Here is a 17,360-nt window from a genome sequence, read left to right as displayed (position 1 = left end):
AACTGTATAGACTGAAAGGTAAACTACTACGTAAGCAATATCATACAATTTCACAGTGCCACTAATAATTAAATATCAACAGGGGCGCGGGGCTGCAGCCCCCTAGCCCCCTCTAAGTTGGACTCTGATTATGTGCCATATAAACTTTAGTATGTTTGACCCTCATCGGGTAGTCAGCACTCCCAAGTCCCAGTGGTAGTTACAAGTGGTGTAATTGAATAGTTAAATATTTTTTTTAAGTAAGATATTTTTAAATGCTCCCTAAATACTATATTAGTAGAACAATATTTTAATTTAAAATAATTTATCAAAGTTTAGCGCCCCAATTTCATTGGCTCCTGAGGCAAATGCCTCAGGAGCCTCACCTTTACTACGACCGTACGAGTACGAAACGATTTAAATCACGATTCACGACTGTTATGAATGTTATGAATTTATGATGAATAATGAATAAAATTTCCGAATTATGAATAACGAATAATCATAAAAATTTAAATAATGAATAAAAATAAAAATCATTAATCAATAATAAAATTAAGAATGATTTTTTATTTGAATAATGCCCAACTTTGACTGGACTTCATTTTTTAATGAACTGTGGTAATATGCGACCCGGGTCCTATTTGTTCATACACCTTTTTTTTTGTCATTGTGTATTTTTTGTAGATTTATTCAGTGTTACCTTTTTACATCCTACAGTTGGTAATAACTAAAAATGTGATGGTGATTGTTTATCAATTCGTCGGCGGCTACTTAAACGTCTTAAACATAATAGTGAATACAGAAAATAGAAAAATTAAAACTTAAAACGTCAATAGACAAAAATGAACATTTTTATAAGTAATATGATTTATGAACTGCAATTTTAACTATAATTACTTTATATATTTATTATTTGTATTGTAATCAATCAATATGTCAACTAGAAGCCAAAATGCAACGAACTTTTCAGAGGTGAGATCTATTTAAAAATGTTAATGAATTTTAATAACAGATTAATGCATACATATTATAATCTTGTTTTGTCATACTTTAGGAAGTACAACGGCACTCTGTTCATACATTAGTTTTTAGGTCACTTAAAAGGACACATGACATGTTTTTGTCATGTCAAGGGATGCTACCACCCATAGATGAAGAAGCGTAAGTTAATTGTACACTGTTTTATAATCAAACAATATTTTACTATATATAGTATTTAATTAAAATTGTTGTGCTTAGGGAGAAGATAAAAAAACTTGTCAAGGCTCGGGATTGTTATGGTCTTGTTTTTGACAAAGTGGAACGTAATAAGATAAACATGAAGAAGTCTCAACCAAATCATCCTAAATCGGATAGCCTTGATATCTATAAAGATAATCATCTTCCATTAGCTATAAGTAAGCTTATAATATGTTTATTGTTTATAAAATACTAGCTAATTATTTTCCAATTTTTAGCTGATAATCCTGAGAAAGTAAATAAAAACACAGAGACTAGTATGGTGTTATCAAGTCCAAGTACCCAAAACATAGCTGCAGCTAATCGACTGATTAATCATATTATGCCAAAACCAAAATGGCATCCACCATGGAAATTATACAGAGTGATATCTGGACATTTGGGTTGGGTGCGATGTGTTACCGTTGAACCGGGCAATGAATGGTTTGCTACTGGTGCTGCTGATCGAGTTATTAAAGTAATATTGCAAATTTCATGATATTAAATATAAATTTACATTTCATATATTTTTCTATCATTTTAGATTTGGGATTTAGCTACTGGAAAATTAAAACTTTCCTTAACTGGACACGTGAGTACTGTGCGAGGCTTACAAGTAAGTCCTAGACACCCTTATTTATTCAGTTGTGGTGAAGATAGGCAAGTGAAGTGTTGGGATCTAGAACATAATAAAGTAGTTCGACATTATCATGGACATTTAAGTGCAGTATATAGTCTTGCATTACATCCAACAATTGACGTATTATTAACTGCTGGACGAGATTCAACCGCTCGAGTATGGGATATGCGTACAAAAGCTAATGTACACACACTTACTGGACATACAAATACAGTTGCTAGTGTTGTTGCACATGAATTTGAACCTCAAGTATGATTAAATTATTTATTTATTTAATATATTTAAAAATATGTCATCATTTTTTTCTTTCTAATTTCGATTTTATATTTTTGGTTAGGTATTGACTGGATCTCATGACTGTACAATAAGACTATGGGATTTAGCTGCTGGAAAAACTCGTGCAACTCTTACAAATCACAAAAAAAGTGTGAGGTCACTTGTTTTACATCCAAAAGTGTAAGTTTTAAACATTGTTTTATATCTATGGAACAATAATGATTTACTTAGTTGCTTTTTGCTATGTGATTTAAAGGTACATGTTTGCCAGTGCAAGCCCTGATAATATAAAAGAATGGACATGCCCAGATGGGAAATTTGTACAAAATCTTACTGGTCATAATGCTATAGTTAACTGTATGGCTGTGAACTCTGATGGAGTATTAATGTCTGGAGCAAACAATGGTTCAATGTATGCTTGGGATTGGAGAACTGGTTATAATTTCCAGAGAATGCAGGTATGTAATTTGTTATGTTATATACATTTATAATCATGTTAATTGTTTTGATTGATTATTTATAACAAAATATGTGTTATTTAATAAAGGCTCCTGTACAACCTGGATCAATGGATAGTGAAGCTGGAGTATTTGCTATGGCATTTGACAACAGTGGTACTAGACTTATTACAGCTGAAGCAGATAAAACTATAAAACTTTATCGAGAAGATGATACAGCTGTAAGTATATTACTAGGAGTTTTATGGATTAATGATATACTATTGGTTTTACTTTACTTCAAATACCATTAATAGTTTTCTTTTTGTTGTACAACTCTAAAATATCTATTACAATACATTTTGTTATAATATTTATTTAAGTGATGGTCTTATGTGATTGATCAACAAACATTAATCTATTTTGATGATCTTGTTATAAAGTATTATTATTATTATTATTAGGGTTAGGGTAAACTTAAATATTCACAAAGTTAAATTTTATTCAAACTTGAACTTTAACAATTTAACCTCATTAATTTTTACTACATCTATATTTTATAATTTATTTTGGTCGATATTTAAAAAAAGATAAGTTCAACTGTTTCAAAAAAAAAAAATATTGTTTAATTTTTTTTAAATGTCAAATTTTAGAATATATGTTTTTTTTTATAAATTGTCTATGTAAGTAGGGTAAAATAGCTTCTTTATTTGATTACAACTAATTAAACTTTTAAGTAATTATATTTTTGTATTTGTTTTAGACTGAAGAAAGTCATCCAATTAATTGGAAGCCAGATATAATCCGAAGAAGGAAATATTAATATTTTTATAAACTATTGACAGAAATAAATGTATCTTTTTTAAACAATATTATTATTGACAAAGTTATTTTCCACCTCAAAAATCAAGAAATTAAAAAAGGATTGATGATATTCATCTTTTATGTACCAAGGAAAACATGATAGAGTATATATGGTTTCCCAACAAATTAAAATTTTTCTAAATTATTAAATTACAAGTAAAAAAGTATAATTTATCTTGAATATAAAGCCAGTGTAATATTTAAATATTAAATAAATTGGAAATTTAAACATATGTTTATATTATTAATTACTTAGGTTTTGAATTATTCATAACCTAAATTTGGAATTAAATTGAATGAATTAATGTCTATGAATTAATGAAGTTCTTGTTGCAAACCTCATGAAAATTAAAAAATGTATTTGATAATAGCTTCCTAAGTTCCATTACTTTTAGCAGTTATAATTATTATAAATATATCTGATCACAATTAATACATTAAAGTTATACAATACTATGTATTTATCTATTAAATTAAATGAACAAGAGGATATCCATTTAATACCATTGCTTTTAAATAATTTTTTTGTGGTTTTGTATCCCATGGGCAATAGCCAATGGTGCATGAGTCAAAAAATCTTGATAAAAAAATTGGTTAAAAATTGAATTATATTTCTAACTATACCTTGGTTTAGAATAATAGTCGTCATAGAATGCATTTAAATTGTTTAACTTTTAAACGTTTTGCTTTTAGTTTAAATAATTTGATGAAAATTGAAAATGCTACTTAAATATTTTATATTTTATCTTTAATAGTAATAGAAAATTAACTTACAAAAAAAAAAAATAGTCTGTGGTTTATTGTGATAACACAAAATATAACATATTATCATAATTGATATTTGATAGCACTATCACTAAAAAAATAAAATTTATTTGGTATGGTTTTTATTCGAATAACGTTTTATTAAATTTAAAATTTTTTATTATTATTCAAAATATACATTAATTTTAGTATATACACATAGTTAAACAAATATTTTTTAAATGTTCCGAACAAATAAGGCTGTTCTTTTATCGCGTTCGTTATGCCATAATCATGTGCTAATAGTTCATGTACGAACAAAAAAAACGCATTGGGTTAGTTATAAACCAACTTGTATTATTATTAAGAAACACAATTAATATTTTTTATGATTTGTCTATTATATAACCTCTGATTCAGTCTTCAATCAAGAAAAAAATTCATCCAAAAGATAAGGCTTTAGAACACTTTGATGATTTTTATGGTTCAGTTTATGGAAAAAGATGGAGGTCATTACGATTGGCGTTATTGTCGCCACACAAATATATAGCTGTTGTTAATAATTATGGTGATTCTGAAAAAGTTTCTCAAGAGTTAGAGGTAATAATCTATTTAGAATAACTATATTCAACCAATAGTTTTATACTTTTAAAATGTTCTAATATATTTAATTTATATCAATAAATTAAATTACATAAATAAGAACTACACTATTATTGTATTTTTAATATATTTACTCTACATTGTCAGTGGTTAGGAGCAATGAATATCAGAAAAGTAGTCGAGGCAAATCTGCAGAAAGCCAAAGAGTTTACCAATGAAAACAATATTCAAGAATTAGATAAAAAATTAAAAAAACTTATACTAAGCGATGAAAATAAAAGTGATACAAAAAAAGAAAAGTAAATATTTAAGAATTTGATTGATAGTAAAAGTATTTTTAATTTAATTTAAAACTATAAAGTGTAGAATATGTGGAAAAAGCATCACTTCACGAAAGTCTATTAGAAGCAGAACATGACGAAAGTAGATTAATTGACCCTGAAGCAAATTCTAATATTGGAGGATTATATCAATTTATACCAGCTACCGAACTTCATGGCAAGAGTGACTGGATTCCAGAATCCCAACATTACCAATACTACGAAGAAAATTCAGATTTTCCAATTAATATATTGAATGAAGAAAATCCTCTTAACATTCCATCTCACTTACAAGTGTTTACATTTGATCGAGGTGATTTTTCTCCATTTCCACATCCTAAAACTGGAGCTAGTAAAGTCAGTGGTAAGAAATATACAAAATTATACAACTAGGTAAAACCAATTTTTTTTATCAAATGTTTGTGATTATTATACTTACATTGTTATACAATTTGAAGTATTTATATTTGTTAATCGTAAAATATTACAATTAAAATTACAATTTTTTTTATATAATAATACTTTTTTGAATTTTTTATGCATAAATAAGAAGTTACTAAAAACAATTAAAAAATCTAAACAAAATATATTTTTTTTTTCAATTTATTGTTATGAATACTTTAAAAGTTTAAACTATAAATAATATGCTTGTTCAAAATCGCATAAATTATCTTGACAAAAATTAGTGTAGGTCCACTCTATACACTATTTAATAAACTTATTTAAATCCTTGGAAATAAATAAAAAAACCAAGATACATTAATTGTATACATGTTTTTGATTTAACTCTAGGTTATTATTTGATGGATGGAGGTTCAATCTTACCTGTTTTTGCACTAGATTTAAAACTTGGCGATAGAGTATTAGATATGTGTTCAGCTCCTGGTGGTAAAGCATTAGCAACACTACAAACATTATTACCTGGTTAGTTATTACATATTTTAATTTATATTTATTAGTAAGGTATACAACATAATTTATGATGTTCAATTTATAATTAAAAAAAATAATTTACTATTATTTGTTTATATTTTAGAATCATTGGTATGCAATGATATTCAAGAATCTAGAATTAAAAAAATACATAATGTTATGTCTGAATATATTTCTGACTATCAAAGTTGGGGCTCGCGTCTAATATTTACACAAATGAACGCACGGCATATTAATGAACCTGATGTATATAATAAAGTAATTATTTAAATTGTACATTTAGAATTTAGTTATCAATTAATCATTAACAAAGATTGATTATAATCTTAATTTAAATATTTCAAATTCATAGCTAGGTGAGGGGCTATTAGTTGAAAATGTTCTGTTTTAATTTTTTTTTTTAATAATTGGTGCAAGAAATAACCAAGTATGTATATTTTAATTAATAAATTAAACAGCCTTCATTTAAAGTTCTATAGAGTTAATATTTACTTTAAAGTTAACTTATATTCTTATATTCTTCTTAATACAGTCGACTTCTATAATAAATAAATTTATAAAATTTATAGACATTTGAATTATTTGAATGAATAAAATAATTATGTATTCTATTTATTTTTAGATATTAGTAGATGTTCCATGCACAAACGATCGTCATAGTTTGGAAAACAATGAAAATAACATATTCAAACCAACTCGTGCTAAAGAACGCTTACAATTACCTGAAATACAAGCTGAAATTTTAAAGTAATTCATACTTACCTTTTTTATGTTGATATTAGTATTAATATTTCAATTTATAATACATTTTTTTTTCTTAGATCTGCTTTAATGAACATTGCTGTTGATGGTACAGTAGTTTATTCAACCTGTTCTTTATCACCTATACAAAATGACGGTGTTGTCAAAATGGCTTTGAAAAAAATATGGGAAGAAACAAATCATCAAATTATTGTCAAGTATATTTTTTTTCAATCAAAAATAATAATAATATATTATTAATATTGATTTTATGTTTTAGGGACTTGACAAAACAATTTGAACCTCTAAAGTCTTTGTACTCATTTGGCAAAGGGTTAAAATTTGGTCAAATGGTGATGCCGTTTTTACCACTCAATTATGGGCCATTATATTTATCTAAATTAGTTAGAGTAAAATAATTTTTGACGTATTTATATATTGTTTAATTTAATGTTCTATAAATATATTGATTCGTTAAAAAAAAGTTTTAATTTTGTAAAAATGATAGTACACGTTAATACTAAAATAATGCTTAATTATTGAAAACGAATATCCTTCTAATAACTAGAATTAAATGTTGGATTTACATGACTTGACAATAAAATTACAATATTTTTATAACTAATGTAATTTATTTTATAGAATTTTGTTGAAATTTGAATATTAGACTTAAATTGCTTACAATTGTCTTTAATTCAATAACTCAATATCTGTATAGATAATACTATAATAAATATGATATGTATTTTTCATAATTCATAATTTATAACTTTATTGTATGTTTAACTTAATACTATAGTATTTGGTATAATCTAACTATGCAGAAATATATATCTTATGGGTTATGTGTAATTTTGGAATTGCTACCAATATGAGTCAATCACACAATAACTAAATAGGTGAAGTATTTAATAACCCTGTCAGCTGTTTTTTATTTTTTATTCAAGTTCACTTCTTCCATCTTCGGAAGTTTGCCATAGTCAAAGCTGGTTTGAAGGATTTACTAAGTCTTGCACTTTAAAAGGTCCTGTGATTTGTCACCAAAAATAAATTATTGGGTTATTTGGGGGTATTCATTTTATACGTTACAAATGAATTAAAAATGGATGGATTGTCGGTCAAAATTTGACCACTAAACTATTCGTAAAATTGTACACGTTTTTATCAGTCTGGCATAAATTAAATGAATAGTGTAAGCTGTGTAATAAATGCTATGAATGTAATACTAAATAACTAATGTTATTGCCTATTGGAACCTTTGACTTGGTGGCCGGGCTTATGCTTTTCGTCGGAAATAACGTCTTTACGTCTTTTTTTTATTTCATATTCTAAATGTGCTAAGTTAAACATTTGTCTAATGACGACCTCGTTTTCTAACTTAAAAATTAGAATCATTCAATCATTAATACGGTTGTATAATGTTTGAAGCATGATATTTTTTTTTGAAATTCATTTTTAAAATTAAAGAAAGATAAGTAAAAATTAAGTGTAATAAATTTGTAATTACTTTACGATATTTAAAGAAATAATCAGATAATCTATAATATATGTATAAACGAAGTATTGAGGTATATAGTTACTGGTTAACGTCGCTTAACGGTTAGATTCCTAATACTAAATCAATATGATATCCAACTTTTCAACTTTTCAACAAAACCGATTTTTTGATTTTGCTGTATGTAACTCAAAAACAAATCATTTTTAATACTTGAAATTTTTATCAAATGTTTATATTAGCGTTATCCATTTACGATTAAATTTTCAAAATATTTAGAATTTTTTTAAACTATTTATAGACCATTGAAATTTTCGATTTTTATAATATTTTTTTTCTTTAAATGCTGATAAAAAAAATTTGGCTTCCCAAAAAATCTTTAAAATTTAATACAAGGTTTATTATAAGTTGTTCTTAATGTAGTAAAAAAAATCAAAAATCGTTAGTTACAATTTTTGTTAATAAAAGTTCAATTGTTTACGAAGTATGTCAAAATCGCGAAAATTTGCATGGAATTTTGAAGTTGAAAATTAATAACATTTTTGTAATTTATATCTAAGGTTAAAAAAATCAACACAAGGTTGTCCATAATTTTTATTTAATTACTGTAAAAATACTCCAGCGTCAATATAAAAAAATTTTTATGAACGTATGAAATTTATTTTTTTACGAAATCGAGTAAAATAACGATATATTACAATTTAAATATACCTAAGTAATAATATAATGTATATCCTACTAATTATCCTAGACTGTCAAAACATCTCCGTTCAGAATCGTTTTCCGTTTCTAGTGTTTCTACATACAAACTTTGATGGTTTATTGATTTATTAAAATTGCTTTTACTTATTAATTGTTCAACGTCAGCGTTGTGACTAAAATGAGCAATTAAAATAGTGATATTTTTTAACTCATTAGAACTGGGTAGACTGGGTAGAGAAATGTTTCACTAGCTATAATTTAGGCAATGGCACTTGTTGTATTTCTTCTAATCTCTATTATGTTTAATCTTTAGGTACCTATATCTATACTACCTACATATTAAGATCAATAAGATCTACTAATTTTAAATCATTACTCAAAACGACAAATGCATTTCTAATATTAGTACCTATTACAAATTACAATCAAGGTTAGCTTTACAGGTTTAATGTAATACCATTGATTATTCTATAATCAATGGTAATACTAATAAAATATCCATCAATAAAGTCTCTTGTCTAAAATTTTTAATAACTTAATTTTTTCGAATTTAAAAACAAATTAATACCTATAGGAACTAATATTTGCTGTATTATCTTAATAATATAGCAATGAATTATAAAAAATTAACTACGCTAAAATTGATTATCAAGTGCGCATTTTGCTTTTCCAAATACGCAAAACAAGCCCAAGTGCGCTTTAAAATAAGCACTGGTTTAACTTTTGATAATTTTTTTTAACTTTTTTATTCGAACTAAACTAACAATGATACATTTAAACAAAGTACCAAACACGGAAGTGCAGAATATTAAATTAAATTTAACGATTTAACATGCCCGTGGCCATTATTTACAATTAATTTTAATTTTCTATTAATATTGTTATACCCAATTTAAGTAATATTTATTATTATTACATAATTTATAAAATTATTAATATAATACAACTATTCTTATAAAATATTTGTATTTAATTAAATATATCGTGCTTGTTGCATTATTTCATAATTTTTATGTACTGGGGGATTTTTCACAGGCATTTTTTTCAAGGGTGTTCTTTTTCGAATTACCATGAGTAATGCAGCACTGTCTGCACTTATGCACTACTACAACTATCACTTTTCAGTCTACTCAATCGTCTCAATCTGTCGACTCGACTGTCAGTAGTGTCAGTGTCAGTCTGTCACTACTCAGTCGTCCTCACTACTCACTAATCACTAATGAGTGGTCGGGCGGTGGCATCCAGTGACGACCGACCGCAGACTGATTAAGTTGATTGCGTACCTATAAATAATTTAAAACCGTGGGCGGGCTCTTTGCTTATTGATAAGGCGATTGATTAGATAACAAAGAATTAGTTTAGTTATTTAAACTTTAAAGATTCGTCAGATTTATCATCTTCGTCGCATAACAATAATATTATAATATACGCGGCTGTTATTTATTGTTGTTGTTTTTACTTGTTGTTGATGTTGATATCTGCTCTGAACCGAGATTACGGCTTACGATTCCGCGGTAGGGTATACGCGCGACACGCCAAAGTGTATTGACCACCTTCTAACTACTTAGTAAGTCCATTCATCGCCGTCGTTATCATTGTCGTTCGTCGCGATTTCGGAGTACACCATAAATCGCGTGCCCCGCAGGATGACTCGGAGTTAGTTTGCCGACCACGGCCGCCGCAGCCGATGGTCTTCGTCTTTGACGGAGGTGTGGTAGTATTGGTGCGGCAGCCGCAGTCGGTGTCTGCTCGAAGTGAGAACGCTACCGTCGCCTTCGGGTACGCGTTAATATCGCAGTCGCCATGTCCTCCGAGAAGCAGCCGTGCACCTATCAGCAGACGCGGTTTCACCGGTTCCACGGTTACAACCTGAGTCTGCACGACCAGGACACGGTGGCCCACCGGGAAATGAGCTTTGCCAACGCCATAGTGTTCAGCGAACGGTCGCTGTCGCCGGGTGAGGTGTTCCTCATCGAGATCGAGAGCAGCGAGAACGGCTGGTCAGGACACATACGGCTAGGCCTGACGCAGCTCGACCCGGACGCGTTGCAGCGCAGCGGCCATTTGCTGCCCCAGTGCGCCATACCGGACATGGTATCCAACAAGACGATGGGCGAGTCGTGGATATGTGCACTGACCAAACACCAGGCCTGGTACGACGCCAACTATCTGACCAACTACTTTCGGTTGGATGGTAATCATGTATTCACGTCCCGGGGCACGTTTCCGACCAGCATTTTGAAGTCGTCGCGTGATGACAAAATGGATATCCTGCCGACGGACGTGGGCAGTCGGGTCGGGGTACTGTACTTGCCCTGTGGTCAGAACATGGCCGTCATGCATTTCATTATCAACGGGGAGTTTGTCGTACCACTTTCGAGGACCATACCTTATAACGATGGTCCTATCAGAGCAGTCATCGATGTGTACGGTGCCACTAAACGAGTCCGTGTCATACAAGTATATAATGGTAAGATGTCTGTTAATAATACATTATATATTTACATAATATATTCTTATGCAGTGTCGATATTGACCGATATTTATAGATGTTTTGGAGACCGGCATGATGCATGTTATGTAGTATTGTAGATGTTGAATTACAAGGGTTTTGTGTTGAGACTACTTTCTTACTTAGTAGTTGTTTGGTCTTTATTACATTTTGTTAAAACAAATGTTTGACATTTATTGAACACTGCATTAATGATTCCATCATCTTAATAATTTTTCCAATCACTGACAGAAAATTTTAATATTTACTGTTTTTGTGTTTTTAGTGAACTCGTTGCAGAGTGCATGCAGAGAGACTATTCTGAAGAACATCGAAGCAGCATCTGTATCAAAATTACCATTACCCAACGCTCTTAAAGAGTATCTCCTATATAAGACTTAATCGGTGATTACATTTCTAAGTTTATAACCTTAATCTTAGTTTTCAAGCTATAATTGTATTTTTTTTTTACCATTATGTAAGTTTTATAATTTAATTTATTATAATTTTTATTGTTTTTATTTTGTGCCTGGAGAACATAATATGATGTGCAATACCTATATTATGATGTTTAATATATTTTTTTTTGTTTTGTTCATCAAAAATGTTATTTATTATTTTTATTATTTAAATAAAATAAAAACCGTTTAGGTATAAAGTTATATCTATATATTTACTGGAGCAGTAGTGTTATTAAAATTAATAATATATATATACCCAAAGTTCCTACTATTGTAATAACAGAATAATTTAACTAAACCATATAAACTGATGTTTATTGAATTTCAAAATACGTATAAAATATCTTCATTGTATTATACACTCTAATCTTTGATTTATAAAATATAATATAACATGAACTTTATAACTGCATAGGTCCAATTTTTATTTAAAATTCTTACTCAATAAGTTTGTTCTGACATTGAATTTGGGACTAGTTGCAGATTGATCTGTTTGATTTACTCTGTATGTATGCTAATGTAGACTTGAGTTCTGTTGGGTCGCCTACGTGCTTCAAACTGTATTATAATTTATAACAGTTTCTCTAAGTCAAAGTCTCCTTCATTATTATGCATCCGTCAATTATTTTGATCGCTAGAAGCTTATCTCAAAATGATGTGTTGGAATGGAAAAACTATTATGCATAATCTCATTAATTTGATTGTGTACTAATTTTTTCTTCTTATTATTACTTCTTGATTTTATATGTACAATACATTTTCTGTAAATTAATATCATTATGTTATATGATTTATAATTTAAAGTAAAAGAAATAAACATTTATTTTAATATCATTATATTATTATAACTGTGACAGAATTACATTTTATTAAATTAAAGATCTAAAATATAATGTTATCTAATGTAAAAATATTTTTAAATAATAATAATTAATAATACTAAAATTTAACATACATTTTAATACATAAAACAGTAAAAATAATGGAACAAGAGCTAAAAACTAGTTCCAAAAATAATAATACATACAACTAATCAATTGTTTTTTTTTCAAAAGTGATACATATAATGTCTTTAAAACTATTCAATAGAATAATAGCAAGACCAAACAAATACTTAGCACTATAACATTTAACCAACATTTTTTATGTTCAATTGTACGAAAATATTAAAATGATTACATTTTTTTTTAATAGGAAACTTGAACAAAGGATTCAAACAACTACATTTTTAAATTGTATTGTATTATATATATAGTAAATATAAATGAGTACCAATAATTGTTACTAAAGTACAGTCTTAAAAAAAATGTATAAAATAAAAGAAATCAAATTTGGAATGTTTAAATTTAAAATTTAAATGTAATTCTAAGAATCATTTGTATTACTACTTTGTGACATTTGTGTATTATCGATTTTATTATCGGGAGTCATTAACAAATCTTTTTTGACCTGTATACGTTGTTTAAATCCTGCATAAACTCTTCGTTCCTGCTTTGGGGACTGTCCATTTTGCGATACACTACTTTGAATTTCCAAAGATTTTTGTGGTGGTATTTTGACCATTTTCTTAGAGGTTTGTAGAATATTATAAGGACGGTACCTCGTATTTTTTTCAGGTTGAATTTTGGGAGATTTATTTTGAATTACGTCCAAACCTAATCAATAAATTTAATTAATTTCAGTTTTTAGTATAATTTATTTATTATACAATACTTGAGTGAGTATTTGGTATTAATGGTGGTTTTGGAACATTTGATGTCAATTGTGGGTTTTTAATATATTTCACTTCTTCATGATTGCTATCATCTTCAATTAATTCAATATCAACGTCATTATCTGTTTTTTCAACTTTGATTCCATCATCAGCTAAAATATTAATCATTATAAAATTAAAAGGGCACATAACAAAAAAAGTTATTTAGTTTTATGAAGCACAATATTTAAAGATGTATAACATACACACAGGTTGTGTATATTTTATACACATAATTTCTAGTATAAAAATAAAAAATTACTTTCAGAAAAAAAAATGTATGTTAAGTACTCCTTGTTGAATAGAGCAGAGAATATAATGTAGACATTAGATGAGTGGTAGGTATAGTTTGTACTGTGTGAAGTGTTCACCTTCACTGTTTTGTCAATTTGTAATTAAATTTATCTAATAAAACTAATTGAGTATTTTTAAAATTTTAAATACATCAAAAAATATATTAGTTTTACAATGATATGGTTTTTTTTGATGAATTTTATGAGTTCCCATTATTGAATGGGGAAAAAATAATTTACTTAATAAGTCTTTGGTATTAACAAAAATCAATTGAGTCCACAATTAGAAAATGGAAAATATATTAATTGAGTCTGCAATTGGGAAATGAAAAACTAATTGAATTATGATTATTTTGAGTAAAATATAAAATTAACCCTATAAATAAACATAGGAGCATACATGATATAGTTAATTTCATTCTTATGACTTATTAGATAAAAAGAATCATATTAATAAATTACAAATAGACTGGGATTTTTGGATTATTTAAGTAAATATTTAAAAATATATTTCATACTTTTGTTTTTGAGCCTACCAATCTCCAGATTATCAATTAGAATGATGCTTTACTGATTTAAAAAAAAAATATAATACATCTGAAATACACATTATTTTTTAGAAGCTATGTTTTATTCAGCCCATCCAACATTAACCCGTTTAAAACCATTTTTTAAATGTGCAATGCAAAATAAATATTAAGATATTACTAATATAAGAAATGGTATCAAAAATAAATTAGAGAACAAATGAGCTGTTGCATACAAACAAATTAAGAATATGTAACACGCGCATGCATTGTCTCTGTCTTACAAGTGAGCACCATAGCAAATTTACTAAATAACTAAATGTTCTTTACATCAAGTTTCATAATAGGTCAATTCACTCTAAATTTTCAACTAGGAGCTAAACGTGATCTGCTGAGCGTAAATTTACTATTTTATATACTTGTTAGATAGATAACACATGCAAGTGTGACGCCCTTTTAATATAATCTGAATATTTACAAAGTATACATTTTTACCAAAATTCATTTAATTATTACCTATATTTATTTATGTATAAATAGGTAACAACTGAATTATATATAAAATATTACATAAATTTTTAACATCATAATTTTTTTTGTAAAATTACTTTCAACTTTAATTTTTAAATCCAGTAATAACAACTTATTAAGAACCTTAATTACTATCTCTATTTTTTAATTTTTTTTGTTCTTTAACATAATGCTTAATGGTGGTTCCTTTATAAGTTTCTCCTAACATTAATTCAAAAATTATAGTTGTGCTTCATACCTAATTCTTATAATTATTTTATGAAATATTATATTCAATAATAGTATAATACTTGTTAGGTTAATTGGCAAAGTTTTTTGTCGTGAGGTAGTTGGAGAAATATATTTTTCTATATTACTGTGTAAACTGTCATCTATTTCTTCAAAATCATTTTCAGCACCACTGTCGATTTTTAACTCGTCATCACCTAAAAATTAATTATTAACAACTGTGTTGGTAAATTCGCATTTAATAAATAATATTAAGATTCATACTCATATCTGAGTCACTGGAAGTAACTCGTTTAGCATTTCCATTAGAGTTATTTTCTCGCATTTTTCTTATGGCTTCTGGAAGTTCGTTTTCAGGAATGCCAGGAATAAATTCACATTCAAGACCATTACTATCTTCATCATCATCATCTTCGTCATACTCATCCTAAAAATGAAATAACAATCAGATATAAAATGTTTGAAATGTTAGAAAAATTATATTAAATTTAATATTTACTATATAAATATATAAAAAAAAAAATGAATAAATTATAATATAGAAGTAGATATTGAATACTTACATCCATTATTCTCCTTCCATGTGTCATAAGAATTCTGAATTCTTCATCAGAAATATCATTGTGTTTAAGTTTAATTCTAGGAGTGGACATTACTTTAAATTGTTTGGGTTGAGTTATAGTATTAGGCTCATCAATGACACATGAATCAACAGATTTAGAACTTCTAGGACCTTCTCTCCTGTTTAATTGCTACAATTTTAAAATGTAATTAATACAAATTATTTACACTTAAAAAGTCCAAATAATATTGATTTTACAGCAATAATATTGGTGTTTGTTAATGATTCGTGTGGTTCACTATATTCAGTATATTTGAGTAATACTTGGTCCATGTCTGTACTAGCGTACTGGTACAACTTGTTGGACTTGTTGAAAATAATGATTGCTACTTCACAATCACATAATACACTTAACTCATAGGCTTTCTTCATAACACCAAATTTACGTTTGTTAAACGTCACCTAAGAACATTGATAATTAATACTAAGAAATTGGAAATTATAATAATAATACTACATACATGGCGGTTTCGTTCGTCTGTGATTTTCGATATATTTATTTTCTTGCGTCCCATGATGCACGGTTACGACAATTGTTAATTTTAATTTATCTTCAGGGTTCCGCCAATGGAGCGACCCTCAAATTGCGAATTACCTTTAAATACAAAAATATGCCAAACAATATTAATAAAAATAAGTTTTGTGATAACAAAAATATATAATACACTTATACAGTTAAACGTATAACAACAATACAGTAATGGTTTCCTAATGTATTGTGCTGTATGGTAGTTAGTACCAACAAAAGTTAAGAACATTAGAACATATGAATTCAGAAAAAGTGAAAAATCCAAACAGCGGGTAATACATATTTATATTTTTGACTGTTGGACATTTAAAAAATAAATAATTATAAAAATCATAGGAAAGTACCTGTAAGAACTACGAAAATATTAAAATAGTTTCTTGAAACGTTTAAAATTAGAACTAGGTTTGTAAAAATTAAAAATACAATCCGTGGTGCGTGTTTTATTTTATTGTAAGTATGTAAGGTTATCTCACGTTCTATAGAAAACTATTTCTAATTTCCAATATCAACTCATTAAAGTATCCAAAGAGCTTGTATGCCTTGAGATTATGTAATAAAACTAAATTGTAACCACGGTTATAGAAAATATTTTTCAATGTACTACCAGTACTACTATAATAAACCTGTAGTCCGCGTACGAAAACTGGTCGCTGACCGCCACGTTCCAAGCGGAATATTTGTTGTATCAAACAACAATATAATTTGAAATTGTACAATTATAACGTCAATGGTCATAAATACTCATAATATAATGAGAACCATTGTCTTCATGGTACGATTGGCGATCAACAGTCAGTTTTCGTGACGTGAATGGTAGGTATTGAGAATATTAAAATAATTGTAAACGCGGTAAGAAGGATTAATATTTCGTACAATTCTTACACTGCTGTAACGAGATGGCGACACTATACATTTTTACTGTCTAAAAATAAATACTGAACAATATCAAAAATTCAGAAATACTAGAAAC

At 27.6% G+C, this 17,360-nt stretch overlaps 4 protein-coding genes across 4 annotated transcripts; 3 read left to right on the top strand and 1 right to left on the bottom strand.

Annotated features, from left to right (window-relative positions):
* Positions 1–742: 742 nt before the first annotated feature.
* Positions 743–3,425, top strand: LOC132922134 (pleiotropic regulator 1). Its single transcript, XM_060985483.1, has 9 exons — positions 743–954; positions 1,037–1,143; positions 1,222–1,379; positions 1,440–1,678; positions 1,745–2,089; positions 2,178–2,296; positions 2,373–2,574; positions 2,664–2,795; positions 3,317–3,425. The coding sequence occupies exons 1-9, from the start codon at positions 916–918 to the stop codon at positions 3,374–3,376; spliced, it is 1,401 nt and encodes a 466-aa protein (XP_060841466.1). The 5' UTR covers positions 743–915; the 3' UTR covers positions 3,377–3,425.
* An 860-nt stretch (positions 3,426–4,285) lies between these two features.
* LOC132922584 (5-methylcytosine rRNA methyltransferase NSUN4) lies at positions 4,286–7,513 on the top strand. Its single transcript, XM_060986165.1, has 9 exons — positions 4,286–4,496; positions 4,582–4,761; positions 4,912–5,063; positions 5,126–5,448; positions 5,877–6,008; positions 6,121–6,275; positions 6,640–6,764; positions 6,839–6,976; positions 7,039–7,513. The coding sequence occupies exons 1-9, from the start codon at positions 4,404–4,406 to the stop codon at positions 7,175–7,177; spliced, it is 1,437 nt and encodes a 478-aa protein (XP_060842148.1). The 5' UTR covers positions 4,286–4,403; the 3' UTR covers positions 7,178–7,513.
* A 2,777-nt stretch (positions 7,514–10,290) lies between these two features.
* Positions 10,291–12,110, top strand: LOC132920824 (neuralized-like protein 2). Its single transcript, XM_060983521.1, has 2 exons — positions 10,291–11,425; positions 11,733–12,110. The coding sequence occupies exons 1-2, from the start codon at positions 10,759–10,761 to the stop codon at positions 11,846–11,848; spliced, it is 783 nt and encodes a 260-aa protein (XP_060839504.1). The 5' UTR covers positions 10,291–10,758; the 3' UTR covers positions 11,849–12,110.
* Positions 12,111–13,265: 1,155 nt separating this feature from the next.
* LOC132920823 (uncharacterized) lies at positions 13,266–16,890 on the bottom strand. Its single transcript, XM_060983520.1, has 8 exons — positions 16,735–16,890; positions 16,323–16,456; positions 16,060–16,263; positions 15,803–15,991; positions 15,504–15,666; positions 15,302–15,436; positions 13,621–13,773; positions 13,266–13,562 (listed from the first exon to the last, which is right to left on the bottom strand). Exons 2-8 carry the CDS (start codon positions 16,374–16,376, stop codon positions 13,273–13,275), a joined length of 1,188 nt encoding a protein of 395 aa, XP_060839503.1. The 5' UTR covers positions 16,377–16,456; positions 16,735–16,890; the 3' UTR covers positions 13,266–13,272.
* Between the last annotated feature and the right edge of the window lie 470 nt (positions 16,891–17,360).

The sequence above is a fragment of the Rhopalosiphum padi genome, chromosome 2, assembly GCF_020882245.1.
Source record: "Rhopalosiphum padi isolate XX-2018 chromosome 2, ASM2088224v1, whole genome shotgun sequence".
Taxonomy (NCBI): Eukaryota; Metazoa; Arthropoda; class Insecta; order Hemiptera; family Aphididae; genus Rhopalosiphum; species Rhopalosiphum padi.
This window is presented reverse-complemented; position numbering and strand designations above follow the sequence as displayed.